At 43.0% G+C, this 22,295-nt stretch overlaps 1 protein-coding gene across 1 annotated transcript in view; it reads left to right on the forward strand.

Annotated features, from left to right (window-relative positions):
- The first annotated feature begins 15,727 nt into the window (after positions 1-15,727).
- The window catches only part of LOC148046244 (vomeronasal type-2 receptor 26-like), a 41,549-nt gene continuing 34,981 nt past the window's right edge, over positions 15,728-22,295 (forward strand). Inside the window, exons 1-2 of the mRNA XM_087714607.1 lie at positions 15,728-16,144; positions 17,288-17,515. Coding sequence (XP_087570733.1) covers positions 15,728-16,144; positions 17,288-17,515 — 645 coding nt within the window. The remainder of the gene's footprint in view (positions 16,145-17,287; positions 17,516-22,295) is intronic.

Consider the following 22,295-nt stretch of genomic DNA (forward strand, 5'->3'; position numbering starts at 1 on the left):
ATTTTAAATAGATTAATCAATGAACAAATTAATAAATATCAAAAGATTCCTTGCTTTTCAGAAAACCTTTGCAGTGGCTTTTAAATTCACTCTAGCTTGGGTTTGAAAAGATAAATATTTTCAGTAGGATGAAGACTGAAATCCTTGGATGGCGTTGCTCTTGTCATTTGGACTTGAGTTGCAAATATTTAACCTTGGTCCTATAACCAATCAAGGTAGAGCCATGCCAATATCCTGATTAAGTTGGGTTTGGGGTTCTAGGAAGCAAACAAAAGAGTTTTCTGTAGCTGGACACTTCCCACTTGCATGTGCTTCTCAGCAGGATGCTCCTTACCAGTGAGATGGTAACACACTTTTCGTGACAGCTTAAAGAAACATTTTTGGCAGAAATACAATATGTAAAAATTGGCAGTGATTGTGTGAAAAAGTAAATAGTAACTAACTAAGTAAATAATTTATGAAATCATAAACTAATATCAGAAACCATTTATCCATTTACAAAAATATATAAGCAATTTTCATCAAGTTTTGATTCGTTCTTCGACATCAGCCACTAATTTGCTTCTTGGCCTGTGATATAACCCTCACGTTTCTCATGTGTATATATTGCTGCTTCTGTGATCTGTTTTACAGATCTCTCTATGACAGGGCCACTATGGTACTTGTATTATTTTTTATTTCTGCTGTAGTCAGTTTGCATGTCAAAGGTGGCTCATATATACCTTCAGACAAATCAATCAGTTCCAGCAGAGTGGATGCTCTGGTGTTGATTAAAGGCATTTTTGTTCCATGCTCAGAAAAATCTTCCCAGCTAATCATCGTCTGCGCCCCACAAGTCGATGATGACCTTTTTCATACCAGCTCTTCTTTCTTTATTGTCATATGAACGCAAGAATGTCTGAATTATCGTTTCACTGAAAGTGTCCCATACTGAGTGTTGAATGGTTGGCAAAACAGCATCTACTACAGCCTTCTTTTGCAGTCTGACTTGATGCAGCTGAAACAACACATGACATGGGCCTTCAATCCAGGAATGTTTGACTTTGATGTTGAACTAGCAAGGGTAATACACACTGCCAATGTATTACACTATCATTCTTACATTTTGGAGAGGTTTGCCTTTAAGTCATATTTGAAACCCATATTTGACAAAGCCTATTTGCAGTTGCCAGCCAGTGTGAATGGCTTATGGGGCCAATTTCCAGAAGAGCCAAATCTGTGGGAAATTCTCCTGTCCTTATTGCCTGTTTAATTTTATATCATGTACTTAATCAATAAAAAGATCCTTTAGAACACTCAGTGAAATGAGAAGCTCGCCAATTGAAACTGGTGAATTAAGGATTAATGTCAAGTTCTGTTGCAGTGTCTGGCATGATGCTAATTTTACCTGCTCATTTGTTGTTAGACAACATATTTCCATTCAATTTTGTAACTAAGTGTCATAGGGGGCAACTCATGTGTGGAGTGCACACACCAACCAGATCAAATTCTAGTCAAGCTTGACCTCTATCCAGTACATGGCACCACCTTCAAAGCCAGTATTAACATTTGTAGAAGCTCCTCCAATGGTTTCAAATTTTGTCAATATTTTTCTTTTTCATGAAATACACCAAGTTATCTGCAATTATTTGGGCAGGATTTTCTGTTTTTTAGTCTTTCTCTGGAATGAAATGATAAAGATATTATCAAGCCAGGCTCCCTCAGCAACCAAGAAAGAAACCACTTAACTCAATTTTGCAGAATTCAGAGTACTTTTACTGGTTATGAGTAGATAGCATCTAAGCAAAGCAAGATCTGAGGCAAAAGCACGCATAATCATAGATATCAATATGTGACCCAATCCCCTCCCCCTGGTAACCCCATCCCACAGTCCAATCCACACAACCTTCAGGTGTCATGTGGGTTCCATCTTCAAAAAGCATCATCAGGTTGATATGCCAGACAGTTGGCCTTGGAGGGCACATTCACTATCTCCAGCATGCACAGTAGATGGTGAGAACAAAACTCCTTTTTAACAATCACTCCTGTACTTAAGACTTCCCCTCCCAAATACCATGCCCCCCCCCCCCCATTTCAATGACAGCCGAAAGCAAGTAGTGAAGCAGAGGCTGACATCTGGCCCTCCTTCAGGAAAAGAAGTCATCCCTGTAAGGAGAAAAAAAATAGGAACAAGACAATAAAAGAAATGTACAAGTCAATTAAGATCAGGGTTTATCAGGGTACTTAGAGTAGAACTTCCGCAGGAGTTTAGGAGCCCTAACATGGGATTTATCAACCCACTCATCTTGGGAGGTGGAAAATGTTTCCAGGTAACTAAATGCTTAATTTGATTCCTATGTTTCCTGGAGTCCAAGATTTCCTTAATCTCAAAATGTTGTTCTCCTTCAATGAGAAGAGGGGCAAGGGGTGCAGGTAGGGTCACACGAAAAGTGTGCTCAGGTTTCAAGAGATTCACATGAAACATAGGATAAATCCGGTTAAGATGCTTTGGTAATTCCAATTGTACAGAAACGGGATTAATGATTTTCACAATAGGAAACGGACCAACGTACTTCAGCCCCAATTTCTTTGACTTCTGGGTGGTATGAGGAAACTTGGTAGATAAAAATACTTGATCTCGTACTTTATACTCCCTTTGCTTCACCCTCTTTTTGTCGGCCTGTTTCTTGTGTGTCCGGTGAGCAGCTTCTAATGCTTTGCAGGTCATGGGCCAAATTTGGTGGAGCTGGTCAGTCCACTCGGAGAAGGACAAAATTTGTGTTTTTTCTTGGGGTAATTCCAGAATAGGTTCAAAGTCCTATTATCGTCAATTTATTCCCTCATTCACCAGCATTGCTCTGCCCATTACAAATCTCCTAAAGTCAAAAATGGAGGCCAACCCAGACCAGGTAAGCCATTGAATTGGACTATGGAATGTCAAGCTGCGTTCGAAAAACTGAAGCAACTCTTTGCAGCTGAACCAGTTTTGAAATACCCAGATATGGATGCACTATTTCTCATTCAAGCTGGCAATTCTAAAAGGGGTGAAACCAGTACTGCTGTGCACAGAGTTTTTGTATGCCACCTCAGCATGTGGTAACAGCTCAGCCCAATTATCCTGCTGATAATTGATGAAACATCGGAGGTACTGTTCCAAAACAGAATTAGTCTGTTCACAAGCACCGTTAGTCTGAGGATGGTGGGCGGAGCTTAGCCCCTGGACAGAGCCAATTAACCTCAGAATTTCCTTCCAGAAGAGGAAGGTGAACTGGACCACCCTATACGAAATTTCCTAGACTTTCTGGTAATTCAACAATGAAATCTGTTGTGACTCAGCAGACGTCTCCTGTGAGTCTTTCCGGGATGCAAGTTTACAATGCAGCTGGGGCTCGTTAGTGGGTCTTCTCTTGATAAAAGGACAGATGGTGCCACGCCCTGGTTGCAGGAGTCAACGTTCAACGTTCATTGATCCTAGGTCATGGTTTATTTGTGAGAGACACTTGGAGAAGTGATTTGCTTTCTTTAACCCTGATTCAAGGAGACACTTGGATAAGTGCTTTGCTTTCTTTGTGGACACCTGGATTTGCCGTAAGAGTTTTGTTTTGCTTTCTGTTATCTCTTGTCAGAGACTTTGTTTATGTTTATTTTTGGGCTCGCAGCCAGTCTGAGCCAAGAACTGATAAAGTTCTTCCCTTTTAAGTTTGTCTGCCTGTCGTCTTTGAACGAGCAGAGAAGGGGGGACAGAACAGATTGACTCCTGCCTGACAAGCCTCCATTTGATTGATTATGGAGCAATTAATTTCTAAAAATAGGCAAATGGCTCAACAAATCGCGATTTTGGCGGACCAAATTACTGAGTTGCAGAGAGAGCTGCAACCCCCCCCCCCCAGCCAAGGAGGAAGTACCCATGAGCCATGCCAGATAAATATGATGGGAGTCTGGCCATGTTTGCCGCGTTTCTGGGACAATGCCAACTGTTCCTGAGTTTGAGAGTGGAGGACTTTCCCACTGACCGGTGGAAGGTGGGATTTATTATCAGTTTGCTCTCAGGCACAGCTGCCCGTTGGGCTACTCCCTTGTTAACTCAGCCGAGTCCTTTGTTGGATGACTTCCAGGGCTTTTGTCAGTACTTCAAATGGATGTTTGAAGATCCTATCAAGGGGAAAACATCAGCTAGAAGTCTGAAGTCACTGCAGCAGGGGAGTGGTTCATTGCAGGACTATGTTAGTGAATTCAGGCTGAGTAGCCAGGATTCCACGTGGAATGAACCAGCTCTAATGGACATGTTCCAGGATGGATTGTCTGAGGCCTTGCAGGATGAACTGGTGAGGGTGGACAGGCCACCAAAGTTTGACGCGTTGGTTCACCTGTGCCTCTGGATAGATGCCTGGCTGCAGAGGTGAAAGCCTCGCCGTGTATTCCAGGAGACCACCAGCATGCCGGTTCAGCAAGGGACTGCAGTGGACTGGGAGGAGCCCATGGAGTTGGGTGCTGTCAGACCTTGAATGTCACGGACAGAGATGGACAGACGACGTGCTGAGGGATTGTGCTTCTACTGTGGGGATCTTGGACACTTGGCAGGGAGTTGCCCCAAGAAGAACAGAAGAGTTGCACGGACTGCAGCCATCCCTCAGCAATGCATTATTATGTCGGACAACCACCATGTTTGTGCAGCCGTGATACCCCATTCGCACAAGGTAGTGTGCATTCGGGGTGTGTGGAGTCCCAGGGCAGATGTCCTGCCGAGTAAAGTAAAGAACTCTGACCCTGCGAACTCACTTCCACCTCGGACTGTTCTACCTGTTGCATCCTGTGCTGCCGTTTGTCATCCCGTGAGCAAGCAGTGTCTGATGTGGGATGCGCAGTGGGGTGACGACTGGGTGGAGCGATGAAAGGCGGAAGTGGGGCCGGTGTCACCATGGACTTTGGAAGGGGATCTTTTGAAGTGTCAGGGCCAGCTCTATGTTCCTGCAGGGCACATCCGTTGATGGGTGCTCTCGCAGGTTCATTGTGCGTCTGCATCAAGACATTGGTTTTTTTTTCAGATGTTGTGTCTGGCCTCCCATCAATTTTGGTGGCCCCATCTGAAAAATGACATGTGGAGGTGCGTGGAGTCATGTGCCCAGTGCCAATGGGCCAGGGTCTGCAAGGAGAACTCCGCCAAGATTCCAGCCTTTGTCGATTCCAGTCCCTGCAGCACTGGACTTTGTTTCTAGGTTCCCGGCGGGGTACCAGTGTCTTGGACCGTGTTCCATGGAGGCCATCACCAACCCTTCTGGGCCTGATCATCGAAACCAGGGGAAGGGCTCTGTGGGAGGGGATTGCGTGGTGGCTTGACAGGAGTCGTTGGAGCTGCCACCGGACTCCAACGGCGAGGGGTCATGTGGGTTGGCCTTGGAGGAGGTGGAGGACCCTGAACAGGGTGTTAGGGCTTGGCCGAAGCTGGTAGAGCTGCCGTCCACCTCCGACAGTACGGGGGCTGGTGGGTCGGCCTTGCAGAGGGTGGAGGACCCTGGACAGGGTGTTAAGGTTCGGCCGAAGCTGGTAGAGCGGCCGTCAACCTCCGACGGTAGGGGGGCTGGTGGGTTGGCCTTGCAGAGGGTGGAGGACCCTGGACTGGGTGTTAAGGCTCAACCGAAGCTGGTAGAGCAGCCATCAACCTCCGATGGTAGGGGGGCTGGTGGGTCGGCCTTTCAGAGGGTGAAGGACCCTGGACGGGGTGTCGAAACCATGAAGGGTGGGAGGAAACATGGTGGCCACTGGATACCTAAGGAGTTCCAATTCAAGGGGTCTATTCCTGCAGAGGTTTGGGACTCCTGAAAAAGGCACCAGAGGAAATGGGTGCGGGTCATCTTGTGGACACGTCATTCCGACCGCATCCAGACCTTCGGAACCCGGGGAAAGGGCCCTGCGGTGGGGGATAGTGTTGTGACTCAGCAGACATTTCATGTGAGTCTTTTCAGGATGCAAGATTACAATGCAGCTGGGGCTCGTTAGTGGGTCTTCTGGTGATAAAAGGACAGATGGTGCCACGCCCTGGTTGCAGGAGTCAACATTCAATGTTCATTGATCCTAGGTCATGGTTTATTTGTGCGAGACACTTGGAGAAGTGCTTTGCTTTCTTTGTGGACACCTGGATTTGCCGTAAGAGTTTTGTTTTGCATTCTGTTATCTCTTGTCAGAGACTTTGTTTATGTTTATTTTTGGGCTCGCAGCTAGTCTGAGCCGAGAACTGATAAAGTTCTTCCCTTTTAAGTTTGTCTGCCTGTCATCTTTGAACGAGAGGAGAAGGGGGTACAGAACAGAAATCCATTAATATCTCCTTCCACGGGGCCTCAGGATGGGCCACACCTTGGAGAAGGCCTTGGGGTTTTTCTGGTGGACGCTTCGTGGCAGTACATATGGGACAACTGGCTACGTAGGACTCAATGTATTTTTTCAATGAAGGCCACCAAAATTGCCTCTTAACTAGATGTAGAGTCTTTACAAAACCAAAATGGCCTGCCATCTGGGAATCATGAGCCCGCTGAAGAACAAAAGTTTTCAGGCTAGCAGGAACATACAATTTAGCTCCTACCCAAGCCAGTCTGTCAGCATCACTCCATTACATAATTAGGAAAGAAAGACTAAGAGACTCCATGGGAAGGAAATCCAAAGTACTTTTACTAATTATAAATGGTAAGCAAGCAGTTGCGAAGCAAAGTCTACTTAATTAGGCGCAAAAGCAATTGATATATAGAATAGCCCATTCCCCACCCCTTAGGATCATAGCTCCAGGCCAATCATAAGTCCTTCAAGTGTCAGGTGTGAGATAACTTCAAAAGGCATCACGAAGATGGAATGTCGAGGCCGTTATTCTACGCGGGAAGGTCTCACGCATGCGCCATCCGAGCATCTCGAACATCCTAGAAGACTCCTCCAGCACTTCAATTAACCCCTCCCAAATACCAGCCCTCCCTCCCCGTTTCATGGCAGCTGAAGCAACAGCAAGGCAGAAGCTGACACAGTCCATCCTTCATAGTACATTCATTTGAATGTTCCTTGAACCAGTCATTGGACTCAAGGCCTTCCTTGAGTTTGCAGATGAGGTCTGTTGTGACCTCCAAATTCGAATTGTTTCAGCTTCTTGTAACCACCGGGGAAGCAAGACTTTTCGGTGTGATGACTGGGTGAACTCCGCTCAGCTTCGAGCTGTTCTATTGTGGAAGTCTCGATGAAGCATCAGCCATGAAGTTCTTCCCTCATGGGATGTACTTGAGGATGAAGTTGAAATATTGCGCCCACTGCCTTTGTTAAGGAAATAGCTTTTGAGGGGTCTTCAACACCTCCAAATTTTTATGATCAGTCCATACTTCAAAAGGGTGTTTAGCCCCTTCAAGTAAATGTCACCAGGTCATCAAAGCCCACCTGACAGCAAAAGCTTCTTTTCCCCATATACTCCGAGTTCTCGGAATTGGAAACAACCAAGTGGACAGTTGAAAGCAGTTTTCCATTCATCTCCCTCTTTAATTCTGACTCTGTAATAGGCCTCTCTTAGGTCCAATTTTGTGAAGATCTTTCCTTTACACAATTGGGCTAACGTGTCCTTCAGAGGGAGGGGGTAAACATTTTGTACGCATACAGCATTAAGATTTTTGTAATTAACATAGAGACGAAAGGGGCCATCTTTTTTTTCTCTGAACAACACTGGAGTGGTCACTCATGGCCTAGCAGGTTCAATAGACCCCTTTGTAATTTTTGTCAATAAACATCCGGAATTCTTCCATTTTGCGGGGGGGGGGTCATTGAGTAAATTTGGGGTTTTGGAAGTTTTACCCCTGGGAGGATATCAATGCTGCGATCTGTTGCACAGTGTTGCACAGGCAATTTATCAGAGGATTTTTCACTGAAAACATCCCTTAGGTCCCAATATTCTTTTGGGATTTTCTCCTCCCCGTCAATTTTTTCCTGCACTGTGGCTGCTAGGTTAGATTCAGCATTAGCAATACTGGAAGCCCTCCCTTCTCCCTCAGAAGGTATAGCAGATCAGATGCGCAACCACCCTTTCTTCCAATTGATGTGTGGGTTCCATTTACGTAACCAGAGTAAGCCCAGTATGAAAGGCTGGTCCATTCCTGGTGTGACAATGAAACGTATTGTCTCCTGATGATTTCCCATCCACATGTCTATTGGTTCAGTCACAAAATGGGCAGGGCTCCCCCCAGCTATCGACCCGTCCAACTGGCAAAAAGCAATGGGGACTTTCAAAGTTCTCAGTTTCAGGCCCAGTTTTTCTACCACTTCAAGGCTAACAATGCAATGTGTGCAACCCGAATCTAAAAGGGCCAGCATTTTTGCTTGGGCTCCCATAGAGGGCACTTTAAGTTCTACTGGGATGGTCATGGGGCCCGATCGGGAACTTACCAGATGTCCGTCGTCAGATTCGGTTTCACTTTCCTCCAATGAGGAGGATGCTTCCTCTTTTCCTGGAGTGGGAGGGAATTGCGCAGCAGGCTCCACCCCTTTCATGGCAGTATCCCTTCTCTTCCCAGGCTGTTTATCTGGCTTTCTTTCCCTTCCCAGGCAGGGGGCTTTGGGCCCATCTTGGTGCGGCAGTTTGCTGCTTGGTGCTCCTCCTTCCCGCAATGGAAACAGGTGATCGACTGGGGCTTGCTTGCAGACCAACTTTTCCCTCCTTTTGGAGCTCCTTGGGAGGGTTTGGGAGAGTCTTATCTTTCTCACTGACCTCACGGTACTTGTCTCTGGCTAAATCAATTTCCACGTCCGCTGCCAATTCATACCAGTGTTGCAAGCTGCGGGGGCCCCCCTGTTTACACAGTTCTGGTATATATCTTTGTTTAAACCGTCCATGAAGCTGTCCATCAGAGCCTCTTCGGATCACCCCCACATATAAATAGACAATTCATGAAACATTTGTATATATTCAGCAACTGGGCTGAATATTTCCCTGGGTAAGGATTTTCATTCTGGTTCTAGCCTTCCGCTCTATGAGCAGATCATCAAAGTGTTTCCTCAGGGCAGCCATAAATCTATTATAGTCTCTCAGTAGGGGGGAGTCATCATTTTGCAGGGCAACCATCCAAGCTGCTGCCTTGTTCTCCAGTGCCATGGTAACAACTCTTATCTTGGTTTTTTCTGTGGGGAGGTTCTCTCTGAAATGTTGCATGAAATTCCAGATCTGAACCAGGAAAAAAAATCCCAGGTCTTTTGATTCCCCACCAAATTTGTGAAGGAACTTTAGCCATCTGACATCTGTGGGGGTCCCCTCCCCCTCTTGGAAGGGCTCTCGCAGCTGCTGGGGCTGGGGCTTCTCCAACCTGATGAGCTCCACTGTCTCCCCCAGGGCTCCCTCTGGGCCAAACAGGACCTCTGCAGTTCTCTCCTCTGTTTCTAGGAGATCAGCTTCTCTTTCAGGACTGCTCTCACGTAAGCATTGCCTCTCCCAAGCCTCTTCAAAGAGTTTCATAGCCTGGGACATCATAAGGTTCTCCTCATCTGCATCCTGCCAAGCAGTTGCTGGTCGCCGATATCGCCTTGTGGTAACTCCAGCCGAAATTTCCTCAGGGTCATACTTCTGTCCCACTCCCAACGACCACCTGGGGCGGACGGATCATTCTTCCAAGTTTAGTCCAACCATTCGCTCTGTTTCCAAAGGGCACGAGGATGCAGCAGCCCCCATGTTGTCTTCCTAGTTGCTTCCTGGGCGGGACATTCTTTTGAAAGTTTGGGGTTTTTTATACTTCCCTCGGAAGGTGTTAGCTCTGGGATGAATGTGAAACTGAGATCTTGCTTAATATTAAGTCAGCCTCCCTCAGCAACCAAGAAAGAAACCACTTAACTCCATTTTGCAGAATTAAGAGTACTTTTATTGGTTATGAATAGATAGCAGCTAAGCAAAGCAAGATCTGAGGCAAAAGCGTGCGTAATCATAGATATCAATATGTGACCCAACCCCCTCCCCTTGGTAAACCCATCCCATAGCCCAATCCATACACCCCACAGGTGTCATGTGGGAGACAACTTCAAAAGCATCATCAGGCTGGTATGTCGGACAGTTGGCCTTGGCATGCACATTCACTATTTCCAGCATGTGCAGTAGATGGTGAGAACAAAACTCCCTTTTAACAATCATTCCTGTACTTAAGACTTCCCCTCCCAAATACCATGCCTCCCCCTCTCCGTTTCAATGACAGCCGAAAGCAAGTAGTGAAGCTACTACGGCGGGGCGGTGGTGGCGGTAGCAGCAGCGGCAGCGGCTACTTTAAGTGCTCCCTTGTCTCACAGCCGGGGCCGCTCCAGCCTGCCGGCTGCTGACACGTGCTCCTGCAAGAGCCTCTGGGCAGCGCCGGGAGGCCGCAGAGAAGCTTCGCTCCATTTTTCACTCAGCCTTCCCCCAGAGGCGATCTGGAACTTCCAGAGGCGGAGCTTGGAGAAGCAGCGGACGCAGGCCGGGACAGCAGGGGGGCAGCAGGGCACTTTGCATCGCGGGAGCCACCATTCATTTCATTTCTTTTTTTTTCCATTTATTTAACATTTATAGGCCGCCCTTTTCCCTGAGGGGACTCAGGGCGGCTTACAATTAATAGGAAGGGAGTTCAAGACAAAACACAAGAAAAAATATGAATAAAAAAATAAACCAGTAAAACACAACATTCATTCAGCATTCGGGTGGGGCAAGGTTAGGGTCTTATCCCCAGGCCTGACGGGATAGCCAGATCTTGAGGGCTGTGCGGAAGGTCTGGATGGTGGTGAGGGTGTGAATCTCCACGGGGAGATCGTTCCAAAGCGTCGGAGCTGCAACTGAGAAGGCTCTCCTCCGCGTAGTCGCCAGTCGGCACTGACTGGCGGATGGAATTCGGAGGAGGCCTACTCTATGCAATCTGATGGGACGGAGGGAGGTAATTGGCAGAAGGCGGTCTCTCAAATAGTCAGATCCACTACCATGGAGGGCTTTATGAATGGTGAGTAGCACCTTGAAGCGCACCCGGAGATCAACAGGTAGCCAGCAGAGCTCACGGAGGATTGGTGTTATGTGGGAGAACCGTGGTGCAATAGCAATAGCAATAGCAGTAGACTTATATACCGCTTCATAGGCCTTTCAGGCCTCTCTAAGCGGTTTACAGAGAGTCAGCATATTGCCCCCAACAATCTGGGTCCTCATTTTACCCACCTCGGAAGGATGGAAGGCTGAGTCAACCCTGAGCCGGTGAGATTTGAACCGCTGACCTGCTGATCTAGCAGTAGCCTGCAGTGCTGCTTTTAACCACTGCGCCACCTTGGCTCTTGCGCCCACGATCACTCACGCGGCCGCATTCTGGACTAGCTGAAGTCGCCGGATGCTCTTCAAGGGCAGCCCCATGTAGAGCACATTGCAGTATTCCAGCCTGGAGATCACAAGGGCTCGAGTGACTGTTGTGAAGGCCTCCCGATTCAGGTAGGGCTGCAACTGGCGCACCAGGCGAACCTGGGCAAATGCCCCCCTGGTCACAGCTGACAAATGATGGTCAAAAGTCAGCTGTGGGTCCAGGAGGACTCCCAAGTTGCGGACCCTGTCTGAGGGGTATAAATTTTGACCCCCCAGCCTGAGTGATGGAACGTTGGCCAAATTGTTGGGAGGGAAACACACCAGCCACTCGGTCTTGTCTGGGTTGAGTACCAGTTTGTTAGCTCTCATCCAGTCCTTAACGGCCTCAAGACCCCAGTTCATCATGTCCACCGCTTCATTGAGTTGGCACGGGGCGGACAGATAGAACTGCGTATCGTCCGCGTATTGATGGTATTTTATCCCGTGCCTCCGAATGATCTCACCCAGCGGTTTCATGTATATGTGCGGGTTGCTCCCGCGATGCAAATTCCCCCCCCCCCCGCCAAGGCCGACCACTGCCCTGCTGAGCCTCACCAGGTATCAACCTCACCGCACGTCACTGACTGCAGGCTACTTCAGCTGACTGAAATTCTGCAGTTCGGCTGTTCAAATCTCACCGGCTCAGGGTTGACTCAGCCTTCCATCCTTCCAAGGTGGGTAAAATGAGGACCCGGATTGTTGTTGGGGGCAATATGCTGACTCTGCAAACACTTAGAGAGGGCTGAAAGCCCTATGAAGCAGCATATAAGTCTAAGTGCTATTGCTATTGCTAATATGCTGACTCTAAACAACTTAGAGAGCACTATAAAAGCAGTATAAAAGTGATACATAAGTCTAAGTGCTATTGCTATTCTGCATTTCTCCTAATGATACTATATAAACACCTCACTAAACCCAGGAGAACTTCCTAGGACTGTGATGGCAAACCTATGGCATGTGTGCCACAGCTGGCATGTGAAGCCCTCTCTGAGGAACATGAGCCATCACATAGGTCAGCTCCACTGCACATGCACACATGCCTCTTGCCGGCCATCTGATTTTTGGGTCTCTGCTGGGAGATGTGCGCACATGTGCAGGAGGCAGGGGGCATGCACACATGCATGGGGGGAGCATGGGAGTGCAGCATACTCCCTCATACTTCTTTTTGGTGCCAGGAGGCTTCAGGGAGGGCCTCTGGAGCCTTGGGTAGACTGCTTTTGCCCTCCCAGAGGCTTGAGAAAAGCCTCCAGAGCCTGGGGAGGGCACAAAATGACCCCCCTAAAGTTCAAGAAGTCCAGAAATGGGCCTTTTTCTGATCTTTGGAGAGCCTCCGAAGCCCAGGGGAGGCAATTTTTGCCTTCTGGAGGCTCAAGGAAAGCCTCTGTAGCCTGGGGAGGGAAAAATGCTCCCCCAGCATCGTGCAGGAGGCTGAGTAGGCTCTGTGTGTGTGTGTGTGTGTGTGTGTGTGTGTGTGTGTGTGTGTGTTTCATGCACGCATGCATGGGGAGGTTATGCACAAATGCGTAGGGTATGGGGCATATTGCATTATGGGTGTGAGCATGTGCATGCAAGGACAAAAAGGTTAACCATCACTGTCCTAGGATATTACTGCAGGTGAGAAGGGAGCTGCAAATAGAACAATACACTTTGTTGCAAAGAGATGCAAAGTATTCTGATTTTTTTTAGCATAGGTAGAATAAAGATGGCCTGGCTTTTGAATGTAACAGGAATTCTTCCATCTTTGCCATGATTAATTTCAGCTTGTCTCAAAAAACTTTTCTGTCATTTCATGATGACATACCCTTACTACTTCAATAAAAATGTAAAGGTTGCAATTTTCTCTTTATGTTATAATTATCAAAAAGACCATTATTAACTTTGCTATTCCCAAAGTTCCAACTGACAAATTATTATACTTGGAAGAAAAGGGACTAAATGCTGATTTACAATTAAAGACAGGTGAAATAATCTAAGTTATCTCTCAGAAACACCTCTCTGCCAATATTCATTACAGAATGGAAGTCATGTGAGGAATTGATTCAGTTCAAGTTTATCCAATTTTAGGGATGCTTTAAGAATTTCATGCCAACAATAGAAAATGTGTCAAAATGGGATTATTATTATTATTATATTGAATGTTCTTCTACTTCTATTGCCTTCTCTTAGTGCTATGGCTTGCAAGTCTCACCCAATAAAATGCAACATCCAAGATCCTATCCCAATTGATCACAAATATTTCCAACCAGGTGATCTAATCATTGGTGGCATGACTTCTTTTGTCTTCATAACTAGAGATGTAGGAACCTTTGAGAAAGATCCCCATCATTCTGTTGTTGGTGAATCTCTGTAAGTCATTGTTTTCTTTCTATAATCTATATCTTATTTAGATAAAATTGTTTAGTACCTCTTCTATATGCCATAATTAATTATTGGAATTAAAGATAATATTTTCCAGCAAAGTATAAAGGATATATTTGTCACTTAATATTATTTTCTTGTACTTTTGTGAAGGAAATCAACAGCTAGAACCTATGTTCCTTAAATCATTTTTTAAAAATCATACAAATCATTCAATATTTCATGCTCCTAGACGCTGACAAGATGGGAATCTTCCCACTCACACTCCCATCCAAAGGAATTGCAGCATTAGCTTCTAGAATTGACTCTATAGAAGATGTGATATTGCATTGAACCAAAGGAATAATGATCATAGATGCAGCATATTTTATATCAGTCCATGCACAGGAGTAATATTCTTATGAACTAAATATAGGAGTAATATTCTTATGAACTAAAATATATTTTTTTTCTGAGGAGGAGGGGAAGCCAGACCGGAGAACCACATATTCTCGATGTTCTTTTTTGGGTAAAATCCTCACTCTGCAGTTCATCCATTATTATATGGGAAGAATAAGGAATAGGTTTTGATGAACAATTAAATATTTTTGAAAATAGGGACAAGGTTTCTCTCATTTCCATATAATGCTTTGAGGTTTAGCAATATTAGAAAATGAGAAAAACTTTGTCAAACTGGGATGAATATTCATTATGAAGACAGTACTACTTCTACTGCTATTGCCATATTCTTTAATTATATCTGTTCTATGTGTTATAATTAGCTGCTTGATTAAAAATAGTATTTCCAACTATTGAATAATATTTTTGAACTTAAAATTTATTTTCTTGTACTTTCTGAAGGGACCATTATCTAGAACCTATGTTCTTTAATAAAATTAGAAGGAAACAAAGTAACCATTGCTAGTAGATTCTGATAAGAAATAATCCCTTCCCCTTGACTTTTCAGTCCCTTCCTTTGACATAGGACTCACCGCATTTTTTGATGGAACTCAATTTATTAATCAGTTGACATGAAATTATTATTAGTTTCAAAGACTTTCCCCCCACTAGGTTAAGTTACTGACCTTTTTAAATGCATAATTTCATTTCATACTGCATCTAATTTTCTTTGCAGAATCCTGACTAAGTATTATCATCATATCTTGATAATGATATTTGCTGTGAAAAAGATCAATGAAGACCTCCATCTCTTACCTAATATTACCTTGGGTTTCAGAATCTATGATAAGTATGCTGGCTATCAAGCCAAAATGGAACTTTTCTCCAATGAGAACAGATTTGTTCCCAACTACAAGTGTGGCATCCTGAACAAACTCATATCAGTTGTTGGGTCTATTGATCCTGGAATCTCTTTAGTAGATATTTTAGATGCTTACAAAGTTCCACAGGTAAGATGGGTTGGATTGGTCTTTTCAGACAGCAATGGATTGCAGGACCTAGAGGTATAATTAATTTGGATGCATGTTAATTTGGTCACTAATTGAAACAGCCTATGACAATGTGACACAACCTCATAACCTAATTTGTATTTTATTGTACAACTATCAAGATTATTAATTTAGAAAATTTCTTTTCTCAAACATATTTTTCTTCTCTAGTTTTTCTGTTTATCTATACTAATATTTTTCATAGTTCCCAACTGCTTCTTCTCCAAATGAAAGCCCATTCTACTACCACATGGTTGCAGGTGAAGAACTTCAATACAGGGGGATTATTCAATTACTCTTGCACTTCAGGTGGACTTGGATTGGGGTACTTATAAAAGGACTTGGAGGAAGAACATTTGATCACCTAATCTTCTCAATGTTTTCTCTCCATGGCATCTGCATTGCCTTCTTGGAGCAATTGAGATCAATTTATATCAACAATTTTTTTGATATTTTGAAGTGGCTTGTTGAAACTTTTCATCTTCTTGTTAACAGCAAAGCTAATGTTGTAATACTTTATGATGAGAATCTCTTAAATGTAAGATGGTTGTTACGCCTACCTGAAATGGAAATTGTTTCTGTAAAGCCAAAAGGTAAGGTGTGGATTGTGGCTTCCCAAATGGGTCTTGCATCATTCTTTTATCAGAAAAACTGGGATATCCAAGTCTTCCATGGGGCTCTGACCTTTGGAGCTTATTCAAATGAAGTTGAAGGATTCCAACATTTTCTTCAGACACGAGACTATTTCTCCTCAAAAGAGGATGGTTTTCTCAAAGATGTGTGGGAACAAGCATTTGGCTGTGTGTTTCCCAATCTATCTCGGAATGAAGAAATAGAGGATGTCTGTATAGGAAAGGAGAAATTGGAGAGCCTGCCTGGGGCATTTTTTGAAATGAAGATGAACAGTCAAAGTTACAGTATATACAATGCCGTGTATGTTGTGGCACATGCTTTACATGCTATGAAGTTGGGGCAACAATATAGGAGAAGTATGAATGGGAAAAAATTCAATCTTCAGGATCTGCAGACTTGGCAGGTAATTCTATGAATAATCAAATATTTTAGAAATGGAACTTGAATTGCATGGCCAATCCAGTATTTCACAACTTTCAGATCACAAACACTAGTGAGATGGAGATAGAAAATTAGTATAGGTAGTTCTCAACTTTCATAAGGATGAAAAATTATTGTCTTCTAGTTTCTTCTTTATCTATTTTTACCTATTTTGGTAGTTTCAATGGGCTTTCTTTTTTGCTTTGAACTTCCCATCAGATTTATTTTCTAGCTTTCCTTGTGAGACAATAAACTCAATATGTATGGTTTGTCCATTTCTCTCTTCAACACATACTCATGTACATAAACAATTTTTCATAGTTTTATTTCTGTTAAGAGACATATGATAGGCTTGCTCAAGTTGAGTATTCCTGTTGAGAAACTCTCTAAGAAGTATTTTAGTCAATAGATATATGGGCTCAAAATAGTAAATACATTGAGAAACTTGTAATCAGTGTAAGAGCTAGAAGTAGAAGTTTATATTTGATCATTCAAGATAAAAATCCCTTTGTAGCCACATGGCATTGCCGTTGTGCTATAGAAAAGAATATTTTGACTTTTACTGAAGGTTTTGCCATTTCTCTAATTCTATATTATATCCAAAGTTTTTTGCCCACTGTGTCATTGTGTCTTTTACTTGTTCATCCTCCATTTTCCAATTTAGTAAAAAACCAATTTCATTGTATTTAAGTACAATGACAATAAAGATTATACTTATGCTAATACTTCTATTTATAAATTATATATTTTCTTAATTAGTTTTATCAAAATTCAACAATATCTGATTAAAGGCTCTTTGTCCTTTATAAAAGCCATACATTTTCATGTCACTGTATCTAAATTGTATTTGATAATTTAATACCCTGATGTTCAAGCTCTTGCTTAGATTTTAATTTCCCTTCAGTGTCCAAAATGTCTTTATATGTCACAATTTTTTCAAACTTCACCAGATTTGGATGTGTAAAAACTTCTCTTGTTGAGAGCCATTATGGGATTCTCAAATGGATCTTAGCTTTTATTTTTCTCCATACAGATAATAGTGAGCTTCTTATGTAATGAGATGGTATCACATAGCTCTATACATTAACCATTCTTTCTTTTTTTTGCATTCTTTTTTCATATTCAGTTTCACCTCTTTTTGAAAAAGGTCTCATTTAACAACAGTGCTGGAGATAAAATTTCTTTTGATAAGTATAGAAAGCTGATTACAGGACTGGAGATTGAGAATTGGGTCACTTTCCCTAACCAGTCCTTGCATCGAGTGAAAGTTGGGAAGCTGGATCCCTGGGCTGCTGAAGACCAAAAGTTCACCATTCATGAGAAAGCCATCAGCTGGCACAGCACTTTCAACCAAGTAGGTTCTGCATGTATGTTATCATATTTGAAATGATTGGGATGATTTGTATTTGTATTCTATTTGCATTCATTACTTTCATTTATATCCATGTTTATATTTATACCTGCTATTTTGAACATGTTTTGCAAATAATTACAAATGAGTTGTAATAAATACAAATACAAATGATATTCTAAGAGTTAGTGTATAACACAGATGGTACTTCAAATTCTATGAAGAATTTTCAGCAAGGTAAAAAGACAAAATTTCTGCAACAAAAAAAAACATTAATTACATGAATTAGTATTGTTTTTCCAAGCATTGCTTTTAAGCTTTAAAAGAGAAGGAAGATATGTAAAGTTTTTACACTAATTTTATTTTAAAGGATAAGGGGCAGTTTAGTTTAATGACTACAAGGCCAGAGTCCTGTCTTGGACACAAAGACAGGACCTGTTGTTTTCTCTCAACCAGGAAAAAGGCAATGATAAGGCAAAAGTGTATATGCGTATTCTCCAACACTTCACACATATTTAAGGTGACCAGATGTCCCGCTTTTGGTGGGACAGTCCCGATTTTGAACAATTTGTCCCGCATCCCATGGCATTTTAAAAAAGTCCTGTTTTTTTTTTAAATTAATCAAACCCCCCCCCCCCCCAGGTCAATGGTGTCCCTCTTTACCAATATTAAAATCTGGTCACCTTACTTATACATGATCTTAACATTACTTTCATTTTAATGTTTATTATTATTGTTGTTATTTTTGTTATATACTTTATTCATTAAACATAAAACTTAGTCAACTGAACTTAAAAATATGTCACAAATACCATTGACTGGTGCTAATGGTTGATACGAGTTGCTGCCAGCGTCCTCGATATCAACCAAGTACCTTCTTAAAATATACAGTGTTCCGAGCAACACAGTTTTTTGCAGTTCTGCTGGTATTATTGCAAGAAGCTGCAATTTGTTGACGTATGTTATCAAATTTTTGGACGTGGTACCAAGTGCCTCGATGATAATGGGTATCACTTTTACATGTTTCATCCATAGCTGTGTAGTTTCGATGGCCAGGTCACGATATTTTGTGATTTTTTCTAATTCTTTTTCTTTGACTGGCATCTCTTGGTACAGCGATATCAATAAACTGTATGCTTTGGCCCTCAACAATGGTGATATCTGGTGCGTTGGGTTCCAAATGATGATCCATATGATGATGATGATGATGATGATGATGATGATGATGATATAATTGTATCACAGCGGCCAGTTGTTTCGCCGGATTTGGCATTGGTTACTAGTCAGGCCCCACCCAGGGGCCTAGGACGTTGTAACATAATTTCGTCATATGTATGCAGATCCAAGCAGTCCGGCTTTTTGCATTTGACTGATGGCCTGATGGTGATTTTGTCAATTTTTAACTGTTTTAAATGTAATTCCAGTGCTTTTGGAATAGCACCCAGTGTGCCAATTACCACTGGAATTACTACTACTGGTTTGTGCCATAGTCATTGAATTTTGATTTTTAAGTCCTGGTATTTTGTGATATTTTCATGTTCTTTCTCGGCGACCCTGCTATCACCTGGTATTGCAATGTCTATGATTGTGACCTTATTTTTCTCAACCAGTGTGATGTCTGGTGTATTATGTGCCAGTATTTTGTTCGTTTGTATACGGAAATCCCACAAGATCTTGACCATCTGATTTTCGATGACTTTTTCAGGCTGATGTTGCCACAGTTTGTTGCTGTTTTAATATTATAATTTTTGCACAAATTCCAATGGATCATTTGTGCTACTGAATTGTGCCGCAATTTATAATCAGTCTGCGTGATTTTTTTTACAGCAGCTGAGTATGTGATCAACAGTTTCATCAGCTTTTTTTGCAAAGTCTGCATTTGGCATCATCAGAGGATTTTTTGATTTTGGCCTTAATGACATTTGTGCGGATAGCTTGTTCTTGCGCAGCTAGGATTAGTGACTCTGTTTCTTTCTTTAATGTACCTGTTGTTAACCATAACCAAGTTTGTTCACTGTCCACTTTATCTTTTATTTTTTCCAGAAATTGGCCATGCAGTGCTTTGTTCTGCCAACTCTCCATTCTTGATTTTATGACATCTTTTCTGTATTCTTGTTTCATCTGTTGGGCCTTCAGTAGTTTTTTGTTCTTTACTTTGATTAATAGATGTTCTTGACTTTCTTTTAAATAATCAGCCAGTGCATGTTTTTCTTCTTCAACTGTTTGCTTCACTTGTAATAATCCTCTGCCACCTGATTTTCGGGGCAGGTATAATCTATCAGTATCACCACGTGGATGTAAACTGTAGTGCATTGTCATTAGTCTCCTGGTTTTTCAGTCCAAAATGTCCAAATCAGCTGTGTCCAGTTAACTATACCAGCTGTGTATCTTATAATTGGTATTGCCCAGGTATTTATGGCCTTGATTGTATTTCCACCATTAAATTTAGATTTCAAAATTTTCCTAACTCTTTTGGTGTATTCTCACCTGACAATAGTTTTTACTTCTCCATGCTTGATGTTATCCAACTGCAGAATGCCTAAGTATTTGTAGGCTTCATTTTCATTGCATTTAATTAATTGGCCATTGGGCATTTCAATTCCCTCACATGCAGTGATTTTGCCCCTTTTTATGGATACAGTGGCACATTTTTCCATGCCAAACTGCATTGAAATATCGGTGCTGAATATTCGGACTGTGTTTGTCAATGATTGGATTTCTCTTTCTGACTTTCCATAGAGTTTCAAATCATCCATATATAGTAAATGCGAAATTTTTTCAGCTTCTTTGGCTGTTTGGTAGCCTAATTTCATTTTTTTTAGATTACTGATACTGGAATCATTGCGATGATGAAGAGAAGAGGTGAAAGTGAATCACCCTGGAAAATTCCTCACTTGATATTAACCATTCTGTAGATCTCATTCCCAGGGATGGGTTTCAGGCGGTTTGCGGCAGTCCCCGCGAACTGGTTGGTCGGCAAACCCGGAAGTAAGTAACTTCCGGGAACGCCGAAGGATCCACCCACCCGCCCGTGTTTCTTATCCGTTTTTGACAAGTTCTGTGCTTCCACGCATGCACAGAAGGCATATAGCGCCTGCGCGATCCTCCAGGAGCAGCTGGAGCATCGCCCAGGTGCTAGTATGCATGCGTGCACTGCATGCGTGCACAAGGACGCCGCTGGCCCCATTCCAACTGAACCAGTTGGAACGGGCCAAGAAACCCACCCCTGCTCATTCCCTACTGCCAACTCAGTTCTCCATTGTTTCATCGCCTTTTCAGTAAAGGATGTAATATTTTTGCTAACGCCAGTTGTTTCTAAGCATTTTATAATCCAACTATGCAGCAGTGAGTCAAATGCCTTTTTGTAATCAATCCAGACCACATTCAAGTTTGTTTTTCTGTTCTTACAATTTTCTAATATCATTTTATCAATTAGGAGCTGATCTTTTGTGTCCCTGCTCCTTCTTTTGTTGCCTTTTTGCTCTACTGGCAAGATGTTGTTTGTTTCCAAATAATCCATCATGTTATCTGCAATAATGCTTGTGAGTAATTTGAAGGTTGTTGGCAAGCATGTTATTGGTCTGTAGTTTTCAGGTGTTGTTCCTTTAGTTGCATCTTTATGAATCAAGTATGTTTTTCCAGTTGTCAACCATTCATCAATTTGGCCCTTTTGTAAAATTTCATTCAGTTGCCTGGCCAATATTGCATGTAAACTGGTCAGATATTTGAGCCAGAAACCATGTAATTGGTCCTTTTCAGGTGATGTCCAATTCTTTACCTTTTTTAACTCGATTTTTGACCATCTCAGTTGTTATTTCTAATACTTGCATTTGTTTGTTGCCAATGCTTTTCTCAAAGTCATGTATCCACTTTGTTTCCTTATTGTAGTCCTTTGCATTTTCCCACAATTCTTTCCAGAATTCAACTGTGGCCTGCTTTTCTGGTTTTTCACTTTTGGTGACACCATTCACATTAAGACTTTGATAAAAACTGGCAGGTGGGGAGCGCACTTGCTCCCCTATCCCATGGCCCACCTTTCCCCATGGAGCCTGTGGACATGGCTGCTGGCTGTGCAGGTGGCCTGGAGGGAAGCCCCGAACTTCCTGGCGTGGACCTGGCATTGGAGATCCACATTTCCAAAGTGTAGCATTATTTCACTCCTCTCCCGTTTTCTGGGAGGGGGGATCTACAAAAAGCAGGTGGTGGCCACTTGGGGAATATTTGTGTCCCTGGGAGATCTGCTCTTCCCTGCCCCTTAGCTCCGAAGGGGATGCCAGGCATGGAAGAGAGTGCTAATGATAATGACTAATTCCCTCCTGTTTCTGCAGGGTTTTTTGGGGGGAGAAGGTAATTGCAGAGCTTGGACTGAAGTTAGGAGGATGCCTTCCTACAATAAGCGGTGACCATTATTTGGAGGAAGAAAAAGCGTAGCCATGCGACGGAGATTCGCTCTTTCAGAACCTGCATCATCTTTTTTTTTCCAAATTACAAAAAAGCCTTTTAAACATTCTTATTCCTAAAGGCAAAAAAACCCATGAGGCTTGCTGGAGAACAGAGCGGAGGTGATGTGTGAAATGGAGGCGGGTGCCGTGGTAGGGGGAGATGTTGCTGAAATAATTCGATCTGTCAGGAACTCAGAAGTGGGGGGGAGGTCAGCGGGAAGCCTTTGCCGGCCCAACGCCAGCATAGCTCTGAAGTTGCTTTCCTTTCTACTGAAGCAACAGATATTTCCCTTGTTTAACATCTCGGCGTTTTTCGCATCGGAGCGTGCTGCAAGAGGGAG

Source organism: Thamnophis sirtalis, unplaced genomic scaffold (assembly GCF_051295495.1).
Source record: "Thamnophis sirtalis isolate CommonGarterSnake01/CBP01778 unplaced genomic scaffold, rThaSir2_p1.2 scaffold_4, whole genome shotgun sequence".
Lineage (NCBI taxonomy): Eukaryota > Metazoa > Chordata > Lepidosauria > Squamata > Natricidae > Thamnophis > Thamnophis sirtalis.